The sequence below is a fragment of the Pseudorasbora parva genome, chromosome 8, assembly GCF_024679245.1.
Source record: "Pseudorasbora parva isolate DD20220531a chromosome 8, ASM2467924v1, whole genome shotgun sequence".
In the NCBI taxonomy this organism is placed as follows: domain Eukaryota; kingdom Metazoa; phylum Chordata; class Actinopteri; order Cypriniformes; family Gobionidae; genus Pseudorasbora; species Pseudorasbora parva.
In genome coordinates this window covers 7,863,480-7,886,942 of record NC_090179.1, presented here as the reverse complement: position 1 = coordinate 7,886,942, position 23,463 = coordinate 7,863,480, and the positions used below count along the sequence as shown (strand labels likewise).

The 23,463-nt window shown below is 38.8% G+C and overlaps 1 protein-coding gene across 1 annotated transcript in view; it reads left to right on the top strand.

The window, feature by feature from the left end:
• The first annotated feature begins 3,219 nt into the window (after positions 1–3,219).
• Positions 3,220–23,463, top strand: part of LOC137084084 (ferroxidase HEPHL1-like) — a 61,331-nt gene continuing 41,087 nt past the window's right edge. The window contains exons 1-6 of the mRNA XM_067450030.1: positions 3,220–3,947; positions 6,741–6,902; positions 7,251–7,495; positions 10,683–10,895; positions 11,856–12,044; positions 12,603–12,857. Coding sequence (XP_067306131.1) covers positions 3,811–3,947; positions 6,741–6,902; positions 7,251–7,495; positions 10,683–10,895; positions 11,856–12,044; positions 12,603–12,857 — 1,201 coding nt within the window. The 5' untranslated portion in view covers positions 3,220–3,810. The remainder of the gene's footprint in view (positions 3,948–6,740; positions 6,903–7,250; positions 7,496–10,682; positions 10,896–11,855; positions 12,045–12,602; positions 12,858–23,463) is intronic.

Sequence of the window (23,463 nt, the reverse complement as noted above, 5' to 3'; positions counted from 1 at the left end):
GGGACGCCAAACCCCGCCCCACGACCACTGGCTAAGTCGCTGTTCATTCTGCTTCACACCAACCTGCATTACTAAAAACCCCAAAACGCAGAGAAGGGGGCGGGCCTTGGCCGGACAACTCTAATGTAAGAGGAGGCTGACTAGGGATGCGAAAGAAAATGCCCTGCAATATTCAAACCGAGGGCCTCGGGCGATAATTACTTTCCTTCTTTGGAAAGAAATGCCCCCCATCCCGCAAAAGCCTAGGCCAACCGATGCAGTGGCCCGGAGAGGGCCAGCCTACATAAGAGTATTATACGCGGCTCGGGGGAGCGAAAAAACCTCAATAATACTCCGTCCAAGCCCTGCGAGGCTAGACATAAATCTGTAGTTTGTGCGTAAGTCTAAACTCACCCTCCCGTCTATGAAATTCCACGAGGGGCAACATTGACCGCTTTACCCTGGGGTGGCTAAGAGCTTCCTGTTTGACTAGGAGAGCACACTCGCCTAAAACAACAGCACATTCCTACAAGAATGAGCGGTTGCCTCAATACTGCTTCATTACACAGAGAGAAGGCAAAAAAACTGTTCGCACAGCTGTACATACAATGGCGGCTATTCTCTCCTAGCAAAGCTAGCTCTAGACATACCACATAACGGCATCTAAAAAATCGTTCTAGCCACCGGACAGGGGAACTACAGGGCCCTATGGTGTCCTCCATCGATACTGTGATCCCCAAACCCTTGGCGGGGAGCATGAAGTCTCACACAACATAAATAATAAATGTTTCCCTCACAAGGGGGACTTACCAGCTCGCCTCCTGCGCGACGATATCCACACATAAGTTTTACTCACAGTATGCATGTTTAGGAGCGCAACCGCCTGAGGGTGCGCTTCTCACAGCCCAGCCAGGCGGGGTCTAGAGTATCATCGTCATGGCCCCCCTCAGGGCCAGATGTAAGAAGCGCCTGGGGAGAAAAATGAAGAAGAGCAGTAAATGAGATGTAATTCTTAACTCACCCACCTAAGGGAGGGATATTTCATTCACGCCAACAGCGTTGTGATACTATTCCTCTTATGTGGGAGTCCGCCTCTTTGCGCCCCGCCCTTAACCGCGGGGAGCATGAGAGACGATGTTGGCACTCAGGCCCCGTCACTGGTCCGTATACCGTGACGCCTCCCGCCTGCCTGGGACCCGGATCTCAGCGGTGTGCGGGTCCTCGGACACCACCACCCGCGCTTCTGTGACACTGGCCCTCAGGCCCTGCTATCGCTTTTTTGATATGGCGCACAGCTGCGCAGTGGGTCAGGGTATTTTCCCTGATTGAGATCCCTCAGCAGGTCTTCCCAGTATACTTGCAACACCGACACGGCGTAAAAGTAGCACCGGGCTGACCCGCTGCCGTGTATGCCCCGCCATCTAAACTTCTTGAAACATAGTTGAAAGAAGCTCAGATGGCAGGGTTGGAGCTCTTAGTGCCCCCGCCTACCCGGATCTTTTTAGATTATTCTTAACAGCAATCCGGGGCTAGAACACATACCCATATCCACCCATCCTCCAAACATCAGCATTTAACACCCGCTGATGTCCGTGAATACACTGAATATGGGTTCTTCCATACCCTCACGATCTCAGTCAGGAGATCAGGAAGGAATGGAAAAGCTCAACTGAGCCGACGGTTTTATGGCCGGGGAGAAATCGATCGTTCCGCTTAAACGAGCGATCTCTCCTTTAATGCGCCCACATGACGGCCGCAGCCTGCATGCAGCGCGCTCATAACAGCCATCGGCTCAGCATACACAGTCAGGATGGCTGAGAAATTAATTTCCCTTCTCACCAGCCATCCCTACGAGCATTCGTGATTAGTCTCGTCAGTCGCTAGATCGCCGGAGGGAAACGTCCCCTCGCGGCGATTGGCGACCCCATCCGAGGGACTCTGACGCGCATCCGCACTCAGCCTCAGCGTGAGCGGGGATCACATCACTAATCTCAGATGCAAAAACGCTCTTCCCTCAGGAAGAGCGCTAGACGAGAACGGAGCGATTTCGGATTGAAAACTTCGCCCACATCACACACAATCGAACAAATGACTCCACAAGAGCTTGACTGTGCATGCTCTTAATCCCAGGCAGAAAATAAATGAATCTGGATTACCTTTGACTTGAAGCATTCAGACAAAAACAGTCCCTGAAGACAAAGATGCTGGTGTCATGTTTGCAAGGCGCCCTTATATACTTCCTGGTCGCACCTTGATGACATCATAGGCTGTCGCCGGTCAATAGGATTGCTGTGATTTGATAGTAGCTCAGACACCGGTCACGCTTAAGGCGCTCCCCATAGCGTCAGCTGACGCAGCTCGAGTTCCCTTTCGAAAGGGAACACACAGTTATAGCAGACAAAGAAAAACTATCATTACAAAGTCAAGGGCCAAGAGCCCAACTGAAGCAAACACTGATCACGTTAATGGTGACTAAATATTTTCAATTAAACATCAACACCTAAAGATCTGATAATTCTCAATAAGAGCTTCTGTAGTCGTCTGACAGAAATAAAGTCAGTCTGGTTAGTAATGTGTGAAGCTGGTAATGCTGTTTGTGGAGTTGTTTAATCCTCTGCTGAGATCTTCAGAGATTTAATGTCTTCTTTTATCTTCAGTTGATTTCATCTAAAGCTGTGGCTGAAGTCAGTTGTAGTTCTTGTGTTTCTCTGTCCTTCAGTGATTCTTGTTAACAGGTGTTCTCAGTTATCATTTAATTAATCTCTTAACTATCTCATGAACTTCATCAATGCTTCAAATTACTCTAACACTCTGTAGTGTGTACACTCTTCAGTGTTCATTTAAAACTGAAGATTTTGCAGTGGGGTTAAAAGGGTTAGATGAAAAAACCCACAGAGGGAACCGTAATTGAACAGTAAGCAACTGTAAATTCCTTTATGGAAAAGTACTGTAAAAAACGGCACTTTACTGGCAACCAGAGCTGCCAGTAGATTACCGTTATGTCAAGGAAAAACAGTAATATACTGTAAAACGTAACAGTCCAATTTACCAGATTAATCAATATATTTCCACTGAAATATTAGTGCAAGTTAATAGAAAAAAGTTGGGCAAAGTCAGTAACTGATAATGAGAGTAAATATTCAAATGACCTGTTTATGTGTTGTTGCACAAGATGATATAGAAGAGATCTTTTAGTTGAATTCATTAGTTTTGTGGGTTACCATTGCGGTGAAGAGTAGAGCCTGTGCTTCAGTCCACGATTAGCAGAGAAACATTGATGATATGTTGCCTGATGCTTTATTTAACGGCAGTGACTGTGTTTGCTGATGCAGTTATGAGCCATTTGTTGAGTAATTTATCACATACTTGTGTGCTATTGCTCACAATGAACCGCAAAGATTGAAGTTAAAGGGGGGGTGAAATGCTGTTTCATGCATACTGAGCTTTTTACACTGTTAAAGACTTGGATTCCCATCCTAAACATAGACAAAGTTTCAAAAACTAATGTTGGACGTTTGATGGAGTATTTCTGTGTCAAAAATACTCCTTCCGGTTTCTCACAAGTTTCGGCGAGTTTTTTTCGAGTATGGGTCTATTTGACGTTAATAAGAGCGGAAGGTCCTTGTATGGGCCGTACGGGCTCTTCTCCCGGTAGGGTGCGCGCGCGCGTGACTAGAGCACGCTGTAAACAGTCTCTCAGCTGCAGATCCAGTCGTCCGTGAACGGCGCCGCGCTCCACTTTATTCCTATGGGTGACGTCGAGCGACTTCAACGCTTCAGCACAGCATTCCGGGAAGGCAGCACTGCATTTGAACCGATTTGAACGCAGAAATGACGGGAAGCTTGACAACATCGTTTCAGTTGCGTCTCAAAATGGATTTACACGCCACTGCTGTCACAGGACTTTACCAAATCATACCCAAGAAGTGTGTTTCTGACGGAGCGGTCCCAGCGATAAAGCTTCGACGGTGAGTTAACTTAAACTGCTTCAAATGTCTCTGCTATTGGCTACCGTCGCATGAGTAAACATCAGTAAACGACACGATCGCGTGCTTCGTCATTCAAATGCGCTAACGGTTACTCCATTGTTGTTCTCTGTATAACGTTACAGTATTCTGACGTGCAAAACCATTTTGCTTGCTACTTCTAAGGTCTAGTCGCATACAATAGTCCATAAACCGAATCATGTCCTCATAAACTGCGAGTAAAGACACAGAAATGTGGAGAGGCCATTAAATACAGTAACTTACATACCACAGAGACGGACGTCCTGCTGTTGCCGTTTCTCCTGTTCAATTTATTTCTCCCTCAGATTTGATTGTGGATCATTATCTGTATTAGCTGAGATAGATGGGTTTCTCCATGCTTGAGGACGTCACCGCTTTGCGCGCTTGTCATTCTTTAGCTCCGCCCACACGATACGCCTCCAGGCGCTCGGTTTTTTCCAGAAAGACTCGGTACAGCCTATATTTCTTTTATAAATATGATAAAACTAAAGACTTTTCGGAGATATGAAGGATGCAATACTACTCTATAGGTACTCAAGATTGACATGAGATTGACTGAAACTGAGTGTTTCACCCCCCCTTTAAAGTCATGTTTCTAAATCATTTTACTACTACGCCTTACACGTGTGAAATGACTCAAATGAAGTTTTACGATACAAACACCTATAAATACTTGTTTTAAAATGAGAACTGTTTGAAGCAATCAGTTTTCCAAATGAAAAGTTTCCTTTCATGGTATTATTACGGTAAAATACTGTAAAAAATGAGAGCTGTATATAAACAGTAGAGGGCTGTAAATTAACAGTACATTGCTGGCACCACAGCTGCCAGTAGATTACCGTTATTTTACGGCACAATTTTTTACAGTGTACGACCGATCCTGTACTGGAAGCTCAGAGATCTAAACGGAGGGGAGCAATGTGTATAATTTGTATAATACACCATGGCCTGCTTTCACAGATGGCTTAGATTAAACCAGGATTACATTTATTAGGACATAGGTAGCTTTTATAATCTTAAATGTAATTTTTTTTACTGGTGTGCATGTTGAGACAAAACAATGGCATTGACATTTTTAAGATACGTCAGTGCAAGTTACTTTCAGTTAAAACAGCTCGAACATGAATTTTAGTCTAATATAAGACTAGTTTAAGCCTTGTCTGTGAAGCTATAGGGGTTAGTGACAGCCACATTCTTGCACTGATGGCTCTTCTCAATTTTGTGTCCCTTCTTTGGATGAATGGTGTCACTTTTCCAAGCAAGTAGCTGAAATCCTCGACATCCATCCTGAGCAGATCACGAAAACCCTTTCTGTCACTGTCCTATAGCGTTGGAAAGCCGATATCTATCTATCTTTAATCTAAAGCAATGTTTAACTTTCTTTATCCTTCAAATAAGGGACATAATGCAAACCTTCAAAATAATTAAAAAAAAAATTATTGATGCAATTATTAATATATTAATAATATAAAATATTTATTATTGATGCAAAGGAAATGGCATTGCATTTTTTATGTGTGCAACTTACTCTACTTATGAATCAATCAAAGGCATTAAACCAATGAACTGACATTTTTTTGTTAAAGGCTCAATTACCCAATGTGACTAGTTAGGCTACATAAATAACAAATTGTACTTCTGTACATTAGAAGTGTTAAATTACATTGGTGATCAATAAAAAAAACATTGCTTTAAATGTAAGCTTAATAGACAAATACGTTGTGGTGGCAAGCTTTTACTACTGGCTAATAACAAAATATTTAATATGAAAAGAACAATATTTTACCTCAAGTTCTCTTTGGAGGATTGACAGCACATAGCCTACTGTCCTCTTCCAGCAAGCCAGGAACGTGTCCATGGTCGGGTTTTCTTTCTTTTTTTCCCGCTTTTCTAAACATACAACAGCCAGTACAAAACACGCTGCTTCAGACATCGTTTGTTTACGCTCTTGTTTCTGGAAGGCGATGACATCACGCGCGTCTATATTAGACTATTTCTTTTTCAGTTATGTGTTGCCTCCATGCCAGCTTTTATGAGACCTGTAGCAGGCAAACAATTAGAAATGAGCTCAATTAGTGGACAAAAGTGGACAATTTCTATAAACATTTGATATGCTATCTGTGTTCAATGATAATATATTGGTACATGGGATTTGAAAGTCATTTAGTTTTCATTTTAATTTACCCCCCCCCCCCAACAAACAAACATATAATAAAATATGTGTTTGTTTATAATAAAAAATATTTATTATTATAAATAAATTATAATTTTTTTAGGCTATAATAATAAAAAAAATAATACTAAAATATATCACAGGGCTAAGTGAAATTCCAAAGTCCAGTAAGATTCTAAAATCCAATAAGATCCTACAGATAAACTGAAATTCCAATTGGATTTTTTTGACAAGGGCTTCCTTATAAAAAGAGCAAATGGTCCAGTACATTCAAAACGCCCTTGAAAGCAAATGGATGTTTGTCTGTCTTTACAGCAGAACGCCAAGTCATCGCGCTTGGCAAGTGTAGTTCACAGAGGCGCTCTGTTAAAAGCAAGCGAGTTTCGCTTCTGTCTGAGAAAAACCGGTTCTTTCAGAGCAGCTGATTGCTATCGCACCAGCTGACGCGCTTTCGGTTTCGTTTCACGGGGTTTTTTTTTAAAGCAGGGCTAGGCATTTGTACACCGACAGCGAGCTTTGTGTGATGCCGAGTTGTCGGATATTGGTTATACACGTGTGAGTGTGTGTGTGTTTTCATATAGGCTAGTGATGAAGTCTGTGGTGTGCGCTTTTGTGGCGGCCGTGATCACGTTGCAGCGCGCCGAATGCATCAAGAGGACATATTATATCGGCATAAGAGAGGAAAACTGGAATTACGCACCCCGCGGAAACCTTATCAACAACCAAAGCATTGATCTAAACAAGTGAGTGTGTGTGTGTGTGTGTGTAGCCTATGCGTGTGTTTTACAAACAGACACATTACGCATTTACCAGTAATAGTAAACATGTCACATTTTACATTACTTTTTTTTTTTTTTTTACTTTAATTTAATTATTTGAATTAGGCTACTTTTAATTTAACTTTACTTTATTTTAAGTACTGTAGGCTACTGCCAAGCTACGATAGCTTGTAAAATGCGTGGTGGTCTGCTTCTGATAGCAAATGGGTCCTTATCTGTTTACAAGGCCTAGTAATAACACCATATCCGATTGTTGAATCATTTAAACTAAACGACTTGCTTTGCGTTTCCCTGAATCCCTCTCTGTAACAGACATGCATCGGTTTTCCTGTCAAATGGCCCTACCCGAATAGGGAGTGTTTACAAAAAGGCAGTGTACAGACAGTACACAGATGACACTTATTCGAGAGAGATACCTAAACCTGAGTGGCTCGGCTTCCTTGGACCTATTTTACGGACTGAGGTCGATGATGTCATGGTGGTGCATATGAAGAACTTTGCAAGCAGGCCTTATTCTCTCCACCCTCACGGAGTCTTCTATAAGAAGGATTCAGAAGGTTGGAGAAAATCTCTCTCTCTCTCTCTCTCTCTCTCTCTCTCTCTCTCTCTCTCTCTCTCTCTCTCTCTCTCTCTCTCTCTCTCTCTCTCTCTCTCTCTCTCTCTCTCTCTCTCTCTCTCTCTCTCTCTCTCTCTCTCTCGTTCCCTTATTTATTATTTCGTCATTCCTTTTCTTCTACACAGCAAAAACTCCAGTGTTAAATTAACTCTCCTGAGAGTACATGTGAGATGTGTTAAAGTGTTAAAATAAGAGTGTTAAATTAACACTGAAGCAGTGTTAAAGTTAATAAGATAATTAACTGATTATTGGCAATTATTGAAGATACCTGATGATAACAAGCAGAATCACCAAATGAGAACATCACAATTCACAAGTGGACATATTTTCCATTTGTAATTGCAAAGCAACTCAGACAGTGTGTGTTTGTCAGAAAATCATAAAAATAAAAGAAATTTCACTCACACCTTTAGACACTTTAGACAACTTATCATCTGTAATTCACACATTTTTGGATCATGAGAGAAACCAGACCTGAAGGAAAGACTCTCTGGCTCAGGATTCAATCCAGGATCTTCTTGTTGTGAGGAGCCAGTGTTTCCCACTGAGACACTGTGCTGCCCTTAATCACAGATATAAGACACACTTTGACTATTTCTGTCAGAGTCAGATGTCTACAGAAGCTCTTACTGAGAATTAACAGAGGTTTAGATGTTGAGGATTTATGGTTCATTTGAAGTCACCATTGTGGAGGGAAGCGTTTGCTTTAGTTGGGCTCTTGGTCCCCGTATGTGTGTTAGTGTTTCTTAGGCTGCTGTAACTGTATGTGTGAAACACAAGAGTTGTGGCTGAGAAAGCAAAGCTAATGTGACATCAGATGTTGTCAGCTCATTGTTGATGATAACTAAATCATCAGAAAGTGAGCATCTGATGTCGTTTTTTGTGTCCTTGTTTGACACAATAGTTATTTGTTTATAGCCTCTATAATCTTGTGAATCTGCATTATTGGCACCAATAGCAATAAAAGGACCACCTATCCTGACGGATGAGAAAAAAAGTATGTGTACCCAATGTTTTCAGAAAATATTTCCCATGGTCACACACAGATATCAAGATTTGGCCTATGATTCACAACAATGGTGACAATCAAGCATCAGTTTTGTACTACGAAGCCACCCATCATGCATTGCAGCAGGAAGCGTTTTTTTGTCACCGTTGTTGTGAAACATAGGCCAAACCTTGATGTCTGTGTGTGATCATGGGAAATATTTTCTCAAAACATTGGGTGTATGTACTTTATCATCCTTCAGGATAAGGCTATTGGTGCCAATACTGCAGAGGCTATAAAAAAATTACTATTAAAGCAAATAAAAACATAAAATCAGATGCACATTTTCTGATGATTTAGTTATCATCAACAAGGAGCTGACAACACCTGATGTCACTTTAGCTTTGCTTTCTCAACCAAAACTCTTGTGTTTCACACACACACAGTTACAGCAGCCTCAGAAACGCTAACACACGTACGGGGACCAAGAGCCCAACTAAAGCAAACACTTCCCTCCACAATGGTGACTTCAAATGAACCATAAATCATCAACATCTAATTATCTGTTAATTTTGTTTTTATGATTTTTGGATAAACACACTTTGTCTGTGAGTTGCTTTGCAATTACAAATGGAAAATATGTCCACTTGTGAATTGTGATGTTCTCATTTGGTGATTCTGCTTGTTATCATCAGGTATCTTCAATAATTGCCAATAATCAGTTAATTATCTTATTAACTTTAACACTGCTTCAGTGTTACTTTAACACTCTTATTTTAACACTTTAACACTCTTGAGTGTGGTCTCACATGTACTCTCAGGAGAGTTAATTTAACACTGGAATTTTTGCTGTGTACTTATCTCGCTTTCTTTATCTTTGAGTTAGGACAGCAGTTTAGTCTCTTTACACACAACATCCTGTAAACCAATTACAGAGCAATAACAAAAAGAATGTAGCAAAGTTTCAAAATGGAAGTTATTACTGAGCAGTTCAAAGGGCAACACATAAATGCCTTAAAGGTTTACTCACCCTTAAGCCATGGTGTATATGACCTTCTTCTTTCAGACAGATAAAATTGGAGTTATATTAAAAAATTTCCTGGCTCTTCAAACTTTATAATTGGTCACCAGCAGAAGCTAGTTATTTTAGTCTATAAAGTTTTAAATATGGATAATTTTCTTACACAAATGTGACTTTTTGAATATAACTCAGAATTTAATTCATCTGCAAGAAGAATGTCTATGGATGATACATACTTATATTTTTGGGTGAAATATCCCTTTAAGACAAATATAATCGTTATACCTGAAATAGTGAACTCTTAAAAGATGTGCTATCAAACATAGTTTCACCACATGAGTGGCTTATAGTATTTTGTTTTTGTTTATTTATACGTATGTTATACAAATGCTTTTTAAAGATGTCAGTATGCAAACAAACTCTTTGTATAACCTTGGTACAACATTTTTGTTTGTATCCAGTTAACTTGTACCAATTTGCCACTTAGTAGTTTTTACTAATTTTAAAATTGTTTATAAGCTTAAGGGGATAGTTCACCCAAAAATGAAAATGCTGTCATCATGTGATGGTCCACATTGACTAAAACAAACAAACAATGGAAGTCAATGGGGACCATAAACTGTTTGGTTACTGACATTCTTAAAAAAAATCTTATTTTGTGTTCAGCAGAACAAATAAATTCATACAGGTCTGAAACAACTTGGCAGTAAATGATGGCAGAATTTAAATTTTTAGGTGGACTATCCCTTTAAGTACAACTTTAAATTGTCTACCTCCTGCTTATTATTTTACAATGACTGTGACAGAAGTGACTGGAGGCTAAATAGGCATTATTGTGTAATCTTATTCAATGTTAAACATTGTAATGTAGTCAGGGTTGTTATGCATGTTATGAATATTTCAGCATGATCTATTTTGGAAACCAAGTATCCATTAAAATGTCTGGGTGAACTAGGAAAATAATGTTGTTTAAAATTTAACTTTTTATTTTAAAATAGCAAGGAAAATCTTTTTTTCCAATAAATGTCCTCTATTCTCAAATCACATTATGACTCCTCAAATAAATCAGGTTGGATAATCTAATTTGCTTTTACTTGAATTCATTACTCTGTATTTTAGGAGCGTTGTATCCTGATGGCACCTCTGGTCATGATAAGAGTGATGATGCAGTGGCTCCTGGTCAGAGCTGGACGTACACATGGGAGGTCAAACCAGAGTACGCCCCAACTGAAGCAGACGCCAGCTGTCTCACCTGGGTTTACCATTCACATGGAGATGCACCAAAAGACATTGCATCAGGGCTTATAGGAGCTTTGCTCACTTGCAAGAAAGGTAAGGTACACACGCAACCCCTGATAAACTGTTCACGCATGGAATCAATTTCCTATAGTTAAAGGCTTAGTTCACACAAAAATGAAATGTATGTATCACTCTAATGTCGTTCCTCACCCGTAAGACCTCTGTTCATCTTCACACACAGTTTAAGATAGTTTATATTTACTCCGACAGCGTATGCAAGTGTATGCACACTATACTGTCCATGTCCAGAAAGGGAATAAAAACATAATCAGAGTAGTCCATATGAGACATCAGTGGGTTAATTAGAGTCTCTTGAAGCATCCAAAATACATTTTGGTCCAAAAATAACAAAAACTACGACTTTATTCAGCATCGTCTTCTCTTCCATATTCCCCACATAAAGATTCAAACGGCCATGAACCAGTGAATCGATCAATGATTTGGATCGCCAATGTCACGTGATTTCAGCAGTTCGGATCGCGTGTCAAACAGCTGAAATCACGTGACATTGGCGATCCAAATCATTGATCGATTCACTGGTTCATGGCCGTTTGAATCTTTCTGTTTTTTGATATTTTTGGACCAAAATGTATTTTTGATGCTTCAAGAGACTCTAATTAACCCACTGATGTCTCATATGGACTACTGTGAGGATGTTTTTATTCCCTTTCTGGACATGGACAGTATAGTGTGCATACACTTGCGTACGCTGTCGGAGTAAATATAAACTATATTAAACTGTGTGAAGATGAACAGAGGTCTTGCGGGTGAGGAACGACATTAGGGTGAGGAGTTAATGACAGACATTTCATTTTTGGGTGAACTAACCCTTTAAAATACCCACAAAAGATTGTACAGTATCTCACAGTACCAACTACTTCTTAGCATCAAACTCTTCTCAGCATCAAACACTTCTCCCTCCTAGTTCAATTCACATGATTTTTCCCTCTTTATTTCTCATTTTATATATTTAGTCTTTTCTTTGTATCTTAGGCACACTGAACTCTAGCGATAAGCGCTCTGATGTGGATGAAGATTTCATTTTGATGTTCAGTGTGGTTGATGAGAACTTGAGCTGGTACCTGGAGGAAAATGTTGAAACATTTTGCTCTGAATCAGATGAAACAAAACAACTTATGGAAAGCGCAGATGAAGAGTTCAAAGAGTCCAACCTTATGCACTGTAAGTCTCAGTATTTCTCTAGGTTGAATTTTTTCCTTGTGTTCTGCTGAGTAATGTTCTTTTTTATTATAGATCAGCTTAAACAATTATATTGTTGAGTTTGGTAGATTTTTACCTCAAAGATTGTTACATTACATTTTTAATCAGTTTACAAGAAGTGATTAAATCTTATATATTAAAAGTCAAATCTTTAGTTTTAAAATGTTTACAGCTGTTTACCAAATGTTTACCATTGTCTGTTGCTGGAGTAAGCACACAAAATTTTATGATGTCATTTTTAGCTGATGACACATGACTGACTTTTCCATGGAAAGTACCTTCATGTATCTGTTCCACTTTGGAACAAAAGCCTTCAGAAAAGTTTAGTTTTAGTTTTCCTTTTTTTTTTCTGATGTCCCAAGTTCTCTGCAGTTGTTTGTCAAAAGGATCAAATGTTATTATTTTAGTGAATAATATGCAGAATTACAGTTTTTTGTTTTTATTTTGTATCTAATTATAAAACTTGTGTAATCTCATATGCTTTTATGTAATTTGTTCAACATGTTTTTTTCCCATTAGCAATCAATGGGTATGTTTATGGGAATTTGCCATCACTGAAAGTGTGTGTTGGGCGTCCTGTGTCTTGGCATCTCTTCGGCATTGGCAACGAAGTTGACATTCATTCCGCATATTTCCATGGACACACTCTCATGGATCGCATGCACCGCACAGATGTTCTTAGTCTGTTTCCTGCGACTTTTGTCACCGCAACAATGATCCCGAGGACAAAAGGAAAATGGTTGTTAAGTTGCCAAGTCAATGATCATATACAAGGTAGTATCTGTTCTATTGTCTCTTTGTCATCTTTGTGAAGCCCATTTGTGCTCCTGGTTTTTTGGAAGCATTGTTTTTGTGTCTAATCAGTGTATGATCCCTTTTTACTGGAACTTGTTTAATCCTTCTTGCAATGTCTTCCATGATGATGTTGAGACATTGTTTTCGTTGTTTAAAGATAAATAGTTATCATTGTCTGCTTTGGTCAGTTGTGGCTGCATTTATAATGATTAACTTATCTCTGCAAGTTGGGTTTATCTTTCCCAAAAGTGTAAACATCGATCCTCCCAGGCTCAGATCCGTCAATCTCTTTCCAGCTCAACCTATACTGACGTCCGTTTCACACATACTCCGTCTGCAGTGCGTATGCGGCAAGGTTATTATAGTTTTGCTTTTTGAAATTAGTTTTTATTTTATTATCGTTTTCAATTTTGCTACAAATTTCAGTTTAGTTTTAGTTAGTTTTACAAATGGTTTTGCTAGTTTTAGTTTAGTTTTTATTTTGCAAATACATTTCTATTTAGTTTCTATTTATTTAGTTTCAGTTTTAGTAATTATAGTTTAGCAGAGTTACCATAATTAAGTGTAGAGACCAAATCAATGTTTTTAATTTCAGCAAAGTTTAATGTTTGCACAGATTAGAGTTTAATCTTACTAAACATCCTTAAGTGAAATCACTTGATAAACGAGCATTATTGTTTAAACCCAGGACGGTCATACAAAACATGCAGTAAAGTTGGGTCTTCACCTTTGAGCAAAAAAGCTTGAGTCAAACTATGACCTATACAAACAACGATCTGGAGATTAAAAATGAAATAAATTATATTTTGATATTAAAAAATTCTATTTGATATTTTTGACATAGGCTAATACTCAGAGGATCTATCTTAAAGAACAAAATAAATCCAATGTAAAATATAAAAGTAAAAATTATAAATTCCAGACAAACTCATTCATAACAAAGATGAAATATTGTTAAACAATTAAAAGCTCATTTTAATTTCTTCAGTAGTACAATGTAGACTAGCAGTGTAAGACCACAGCTAAAGTCATCTGAATACAGCCAACACACACTGTTGTGCTCTATGTGTGTGTGTGTGTGTGTGTTTGTTGTGCTATAATTGTAATGGGGACCAATGTCCTTACTTATCTAGTAAAATATTATGAAAACTGACTAGTAAGGACATTTGACTGGTCCTCACTAGCTAAAAAGGCTTATAAATCGGCCAAAAAAAAATCGGTTTTTATTTAAATCTATCGTTTTGCACGTTCTTGGGATGGGTAGGTTTAGGGATAGAGATTGGGTTAGGGGATATAAAATATCATTAACCTGATATAAAATCAATGGAAGTCCTTGCAATGTCCTCACTTATATAGTGAAACAAACGTGTGTGTGTGTGTGTGTTCTGGTATTCCCTACTTTGTGGGAAAATGTCTCCACACAGATAATAATATAATATAATGTAAATGATTATGATAACACCTTTGAGCCTGTCAATATTATGCAAACATGAAATCTCAAATGCACAGTAGGCTAGTACTTGCTACTTACTATAGTTGCTGACTTCTGGGCCTGCGTCTCTCGTTGCGTAAGAAACGGCATTCTAAAACAGTGAGCTTAAGTTAAAAGAAGTTCAACGTGCATCTCATTACCTTGTGTTATTTCCCATTTCACTGCCACGGACGCATTGATTCTATGTGAACTGCCGTTTAGGACTGGCGATGTGTTGCCTGTCTGCACGCCGTCACAGGACAGCGGTTAATCTCCTCACATCACTTCACGCGCAGTAGCGCAATATACAGACACTCGCTCAACCGCCACAGTCAGATTTTCCACCACATTAAAGAGAGCTTATTAATAACGAAAACGAATATTTAGTTTTGCTAATTATTATTTTATTTCAGTTAGTTTTTTAAGAGTAGTTAGTTTCGTTTCGTTTTAGTTTTTTATTTATTTATTCAGATTTTTTAATTTTATTTCAGTTTATGAAAATATTTTTTGACCAATAGTTTTAGTCTTAAATTCAGTTTTCGTTTACGAAAAAATAACCTTTGCATGCGGTGCATATTTTTTTCAGTACCCATGTTAACGGATGACAGCTTTCACACTGCACGCGGATGCGGTCCGTCAGTCCGTTCCAGGAGCGCTGCGTCTGCAGCAGTGCAGCGATCGTTTCCGTACCAAGTCTATTTTTTGCTGTGCTGCACTGCTGCATTAAAGTGACAGAACATTGTTCGCATTAAAAATAAACATGTACTGACACGAAAATCTAGTTATTTCAGGCAGGATTCCAGTTTTGGATGGGCCAGACCAATTGTGGGTGGGCCTTGAATTAAAAACGTTATCAAGTCGCTGTTTAACCTAATAAAAATGACTGACTGATATACTGTTATAGCTTATATGGAAGCTATATATGGAAGCTATATTTTCCACTTTTTATCTCACAATTTGACTTTTTTCTCACAATTGTGAGTTATAAAACGCAATTCTGACTTTATGTCACGCAATTCAATCAATCAATCAATCAATCAACTTTATTTATATAGCGCTTTTACAATCACGATTGTGTCAAAGCAGCTTCACAGTGTCAAACAGGATAATATTGTGACAAAATTAGATTTGGCTGTACAGTCGTTCTGGAGAAAACAGTGATGTTATCAGCTTATTTTAATTTATCATATAGCGACAATGTTGGCAGATCAGTATTTAAGTTTATAGAATTAAATAAGACCTAATTCATATATTTTATTTGTATAATAAGTTGAATAACTTTAATCATATTTTTAGTGTCCCCAACTGAGCAAGCCAAGCCAAAGGCGACAGTGAAAAGGAACCAAAACTCCATCAGGGCATGATGGAGAAAAATAAACCTTGGGAGAAACCAGACTCAGTCGGGGTGCCAGTTCTCCTCTGGCCTATTAACACACCGTGTATGATTATTATTCTGGCAACCTTACAGGTCAGAAATCATATTAGATTGGAATATTCAAAATTTCAGGGTATCACGGAAGAGACAGATTTATTTGGAAATAAATGATGGGATGGGGCGTCGATTACACAAGAGTATGAATACATGAAAGATCGGAATTATTGCTCCGAAGACGGGTTTTGAGCATGTCGTGCCAGTGAGGCAAATTCAGAGGAGACACCGATGGACACGGCTCAGCAGACACTCCAGGATGAGCTGGTCATGTCCAGGCAGGTCCACCATCCGATCCGGACAGGGCCTAGGTCCGGGATAAACCTCGGGATAAACAGAGAGACTAACATTAGCGTAGATGCCACTCTTTTAATGATGTAACGAGTACATCAGGTGTTATGGGAAGTGTTCCCGGTTCCGGCTGACCTAGTTAATGCAGCCTAACAATCAGTCAATTGATCTGAATAATGAAAGTTAAAAATGTTCTATGTGTATGCCATAGTAAAGAGATGTGTTTTTAGTCTAGATTTAAACTGACAGAGTGTGTCTGCTTCCCGAACAATGCTAGGAAGACTATTCCACAGTTTAGGAGCTAAATAGGAAAAGGATCGACCGCCTGCAGTTGATTTAGATATTCTAGGTATTATCAACTGGCCAGAGTTTTGAGACCGCAATAGATGTGATGGAGTATAATGTGTTAAGAGCTCGCTTAAGTACTGGGGAGCTAAACTATTTAGTGCTTTGTAAGTAATAAGCAAGATTTTAAAATGTATGCGATGTTTAATAGGGAGCCAGTGCAGTGTTGACCGAACTGGACTAATATGATCATACTTCCTGGTTCTAGTAAGAACTCGAGCTGCTGCATTTTGGACTAGCTGGAGTTTGTTTTTTAAGCGAGCAGGGCAACCACCCAGTAGAGCATTACAATAATCTAGCCTTGAGCTCATGAACGCATGTACTAACTGTTCAGCATTTTGCACTGAAAGCATGTGCCGTAATTTAGATATATTTTTAAGATGATAGAATGCGGTTTTACAGATGCTAGAGACGTGGCTTTCAAATGAAAGATTGGTATCAAAGAGCACACCCAGGTTCCTCACTGACGACGAGGGCTTGACAGAGCAGTCATCAAGTGTTAGACAGTATTCTCGGTTACTACTTGTGGAGCAAGTTTATATCTCATATTTGTGAACTTATAACAACTGGATTGGCTAAATGACACTCATATTTTTGTGTCAAAAGACAGGCTTAAAAGATTGCCAAATGTGAAAATAGCATGGGAAGAAGAGAGAACATGAGAAGAATATTCAATTTGTTGCAAATAAAATTATTTAACAGAAAAGAAAAGGTATAGGGCCTTTATTATCTCTCCGAAATTACAGGACTAGGCTAGTTGGGGGTTTGCTCTTGAAAATGTCAATGATTTCATTAAAGTCAGCCGCGTTTCCATTACCCTTCAAATTGTGCAAATTGAAACTGCGAATTGAAAATACGCCCAATGGAAACGCGCAATTTTGCAAAAACTCCCATAGAAACAATTCACAATACTCTGTCATTTGTAGCTATACAGATAAGTTCAAGACATAATTATAAACTATAAACTGTCTACTTTTATTTGTGGACTCAGAGGATCTATCTTAAAGAACAAAATAAATCCAATGTAAAATATAAAAGTAAAAATTATAAATTCCAGACAAACTCATTCATAACAAAGATGAAATATTGTTAAACAATTAAAAGCTCATTTTAATTTCTTCAGTAGTACAATGTAGACTAGCAGTGTAAGACCACAGCTAAAGTCATCTGAATACAGCCAACACACACTGTTGTGCTCTTTGTGTGTGTGTGTGTGTGTTTGTTGTGCTATAATTGTAATTGGGACCAATGTCCTTACTTATCTAGTAAAATATTATGAAAACTGACTAGTAAGGACATTTGACTGGTCCTCACTAGCTAAAAAGGCTTATAAATCGGCCAAAAAAATTGGGTTAGGGGCTATAAAATATCATTAACCTGATATAAAATCAATGGAAGTCCATGCAATGTCCTCACTTATATAGTGAAACAAACGTGTGTGTGTGTGTGTGTGTGTGTGTGTGTGTGTGTGTGTGTGTGTGTGTGTGTGTGTGTGTGTGTGTTCTGGTATTCCCTACTTTGTGGGAAAATGTCTCCACACAGATAATAATATAATATAATGTAAATGATTATGATAACACCTTTGAGCCTGTCAATATTATGCAAACATGAAATCTCAAATGCACAGTAGGCTAGTACTTGCTACTTACTATAGTTGCTGACTTCTGGGCCTGCGTCTCTCGTTGCGTAAGAAACGGCATTCTAAAACAGTGAGCTTAAGTTAAAAGAAGTTCAACGTGCATCTCATTACCTTGTGTTATTTCCCATTTCACTGCCACGGACGCATTGATTCTTTGTGAACTGCCGTTTAGGACTAGCGATGTGTTGACTGTCTGCACGCCGTCACAGGACAGCGGTTAATCTCCTCACATCACTTCACGCGCAGTAGCGCAATATACAGACACTCGCTCAACCGCCACAGTCAGATTTTCCACCACATTAAAGAGAGCTTATTAATAACGAAAACGAATATTTAGTTTTGCTAATTATTATTTTATTTCAGTTAGTTTTTTAATAAGAGTAGTTAGTTTCGTTTAGTTTTAGTTTTTTATTTATTTATTCAGATTTTTTAATTTTATTTCAGTTTATGAAAATGTTTTTTGACCAATAGTTTTAGTCTTAAATTCAGTTTTCGTTTACGAAAAAAATAACCTTTGCATGCGGTGCATATTTTTTTCAGTACCCATGTTAACGGATGACAGCTTTCACACTGCACGCGGATGCGGTCCGTCAGTCCGTTCCAGGAGCGCTGCGTCTGCAGCAGTGCAGCGATCGTTTCCGTACCAAGTCTATTTTTTGCTGTGCTGCGACAAAATTAGATTTGGCTGTACAGTCGTACTGGAGAAAACAGTGATGTTATCAGCTTATTTTAATTTATCATACAGCAACAATGTTGGCAGATCAGTATTTAAGTTTATAGAATTAAATAAGACCTAATTCATACATTTTATTTGTATAATAAGTTGAATAACTTTAATCATATTTTTAGTGTCCCCAACTGAGCAAGCCAAGCCAAAGGCGACAGTGAAAAGGAACCAAAACTCCATCAGGGCATGATGGAGAAAAATAAACCTTGGGAGAAACCAGACTCAGTCGGGGTGCCAGTTCTCCTCTGGCCTATTAACACACTGTGTAAGATTATTATTCTGGCAACCTTACAGGTCAGAAATCATATTAGATTGGAATATTCAAAATTTCAGGGTATCACGGAAGAGACAGATTTATTTGGAAATAAATGATGGGATGGGGCGTCGATTACACAAGAGTATGAATACATGAAAGATCGGAATTATTGCTCCGAAGACGGGTTTTGAGCATGTCGTGCCAGTGAGGCAAATTCAGAGGAGACACCGATGGACACGGCTCAGCAGACACTCCAGGATGAGCTGGTCATGTCCAGGCAGGTCCACCATCCGATCCGGACAGGGCCTAGGTCCGGGATAAACCTCGGGATAAACAGAGAGACTAACATTAGCGTAGATGCCACTCTTTTAATGATGTAACGAGTACATCAGGTATTATGGGAAGTGTTCCCGGTTCCGGCTGACCTAGTTAATGCAGCCTAACAATCAGTCAATTGATCTGAATAATGAAAGTTAAAAATGTTCTATGTGTATGCCATAGTAAAGAGATGTGTTTTTAGTCTAGATTTAAACTGACAGAGTGTGTCTGCTTCCCGAACAATGCTAGGAAGACTATTCCACAGTTTAGGAGCTAAATAGGAAAAGGATCGACCGCCTGCAGTTGATTTAGATATTCTAGGTATGATCAACTGGCCAGAGTTTTGAGACCGCAATAGATGTGATGGAGTATAATGTGTTAAAAGCTCGCTTAGATACCGGGGAGCTAAACTATTTAGTGCTTTGTAAGTAATAAGCAAGATTTTAAAATGTATGCGATGTTTAATAGGGAGCCAGTGCAGTGTTGACAGAACTGGACTAATATGATCATACTTCCTGGTTCTAGTAAGAACTCGAGCTGCTGCATTTTGGACCAGCTGGAGTTTGTTTTTTAAGCGAGCAGGGCAACCAGCCAGTAGAGCATTACAATAATCTAGCCTTGAGCTCATGAACGCATGTACTAACTGTTCAGCATTTTGCACTGAAAGCATGTGCCGTAATTTAGATATATTTTTAAGATTATAGAATGCGGTTTTACAGATGCTAGAGATGTGGCTTTCAAATGAAAGATTGGTATCAAAGAGCACACCCAGGTTCCTCACTGACGACGAGGGCTTGACAGAGCAGTCATCAAGTGTTAGACAGTATTCTCGGTTACTACTTGTGGAGCAAGTTTATATCTCATATTTGTGAACTTATAACAACTGGATTGGCTAAATGACACTCATATTTTTGTGTCAAAAGACAGGCTTAAAAGATTGCCAAATGTGAAAATAGCATGGGAAGAAGAGAGAACATGAGAAGAATATTCAATTTGTTGCAAATAAAATTATTTAACAGAAAAGAAAAGGTATAGGGCCTTTATAATCTCTCCGAAATTACAGGAGTAGGCTAGTTGGGGGTTTGCTCTTGAAAATGTCAATGATTTCATCAAAGTCAGCCGCGTTTCCATTACCCTTCAAATTGTGCAAATTGAAACTGCGAATTGAAAATACGCCCAATGGAAACGCGCAATTTTGCAAAAACTCCCATAGAAACAATTCACAATACTCTGTCATTTGTAGCTATACAGATAAGTTCAAGACATAATTATAAACTATAAACTGTCTACTTTTATTTGTGGACTCGAACAAATTATTTTGCATGCACTCACTCCAAACGCTGTCTTCATTTAAAAAAAAAAAAAATTTGTTTATTAAATGCCAATTTTTTCTTTTCCAAAGCATTTCTAAATTCAGTTCATATCCCCAACAAACAAAATGTCAAGCCAAAATAACGAAAGTGGTAAAAAAACAAAAAAAGCATTAAAAAAAAAAACATGAGTTACCATGCAAATTCAAACATTTCGCTCTTCTCTATATGCGTCAACCTGGCGCGCGAAAAAGTCGATCATTCTTTGCAGATGACGGTTTCGTTTTTTTTGGAGAGAAGACGAGACGGGGTTCTTTATTAAACTCATAAAAGACAAGAGGATTAAAGTAATACTGTATTCTAAACACAGAAATGCCACATTATCATGAAGACCTTGAAGCAGATCTGACACACTCACACACACACCTCATATCTGTGCCGCTTAAGTAACCTAAGGGGCTTTCCTTGCCATTAATGCTTGGACATTGGACACGTCTCCTTCCAATAAAAATAATGGGTAGTGCGGTGGATGGGATACACAAACCTACCAAGTGCCATCATTTTGGAATGACCTTTCGCGAGAGGAACATGATACATTTTAGTCGCATAAATGCAGCTATGGAAACGCTGTCATTTCGCAATAGTTTTTTTTATCGACATTTAAGAAACATTGCAAAAGTTTTTCGCAAATCTGTAATGAAAACGCAGCTACTGTAAGCTCTCTGTCAAATGTCAACAGACTGAGGGACATAAGGCGAGATGTAGCCTAAGCATGGTGCTCCTATTTGGTGTTTTAATTCGGCTGACACTGGAAAAGACGCGTTCAACTGTACATGAAGTCATTGGCAGTGTTATCAGAGTTGTCAGGCAGTGTTGTGTCCTGCTGCCCTCCTTTATCTCTTGTTTGCAGCAATGACTCCGATACCGTTCGCGCACGTTTAAGGTACATAAACAACGACTGCTGCAACATCCTTTACTGGAAATTATTTTCACGTTCACAAATATCCGATCTTGAACCTCTCTGTCTGCTGAACTTGCGCAGAAACATCAAAATAGATACAACTGTTTAAAATTTGTTAAAAACAAAACATTTAGACTAGCCTATTACCACAAATTATGAGCTTATTTGTCATTCTCAACCATTTTTTGACTAAATTAAAATATATTAAAAGTTTGTATTTTTTTTAAAGAAAAGTTTTGGGTGGGCCTGTTGAAAAGTGGCCTAGGCCCGTCAGGCCCACCCATAACACCGTGCCTGCAATATACTCTTGTTTCAAAGTCAACACATGGCTTTTTTTCTCAAGTAAAGCAATGAAACGACACCTTACCTGGCATTTAGGTTAAAAAAGTGCCTTAATGGATAGCACTCATCCTTTCTTGTAGATGGAATACAAAGTTCTTTATGACCTGCTGGATTTCTTTTAAAAGGGTTTAAAAATGAAAGAAAATACGAGAGTTGGCTGTTTTTGAATGGCCTATTGTAAGTTTTTTAATTTAAAATGTTTGTGATTTTAGGCAATAGCCTATGTTTAAATGTTTTGCCACTTGTGTGAGCTAAATCTAAAGCACTAGGCTATATAAATATTAATATTAATTTAAAGAAAAAATAATGAATAAATGCTGTGTTTGTGGTATGCAACCGCGGATCAGTTTCACACTGCAAACGCAGCATATGTGAAAGCACAACAGGGCGTGCGGCTCCTTCACCACATCCGCAATGCAACACGCACCGCATACACACTGCAGACGAAGTATGTGTGAATTGGGCGTGAGACTTTGGGCCGTGGAAACTGTAGCAGGCAGAGCCAGAGTCTGGGACAATGGCTGATGTATTACAGGGAAAAAAGATATTTAGGATGCAAGCCAAATTTTCCTGAAATTAGACCTTCAATGATTAAACACGTCATGATAGGGCTGGGCGATATGGCTGGAAACTGTATCACAAAATAAATGTTTCATATTGGTCGATATTGATAATTATTGATATTTTTATGACCTATTAAAATAAGGACCAGGAGAAAAATACATCATTTCATTTTAAACAACCTTCCTCTGATTATAATCCCCTGAGTTTCCCCTAAAGACACAAATGTCAACACAACCATGGGAAACACTCAAATAATCAAAATGTAAACATAAGTCTTAAATCACATTGAACACCTAAAGGGTTAGTTCACCCAAAAATGAAATTGATGTCATTAACTCCTCACCCTAATGTCATTCCACACCCGTAAAACCGCCGTTCATATTCAGAACACAGTTCAAGATATTTTATATTTAGTCTGAGAGCTTAAACTTAAACTGTGTTCTGAAGATGAACGGAGGTCTTACGGGTGCGGAATGACATTAGGGTGAGGAGTTAATGACAGCAATTTCATTTTTGGGTGAACTAACCCTTTAACAATTATCTCTTAACATTAAGGTGATGCACTGATGCAGATTAGCGTTACCTCTCCATGTCGTTTCAAAGAATAGTACAACGACGAGTGTGTCAAGTATAAACACCTCTCCAAATGGACGGGTGTCCTCCAAATGGTGTCCAAAACACCTCCACAGTCAGCAGAGGCTCGCGCTGAGCAGCCAGACGAAAGTATAAACAAGGCTAAAGGTGGTTAAACAAGTTTGTGTTATTCCAGTCTTGGGGTATATGACAGTCTTTCATAATTTGCTGATGACATTGGTCTGACTACAGTCAGACTTATAAAATCCAAAAAACTGCCATACTGGCGAGCTGACTTGTTTTCCTGTTTCCTGCCATACTCACTCGCTACAGTACTCATTTTTACTGTTACATGATTG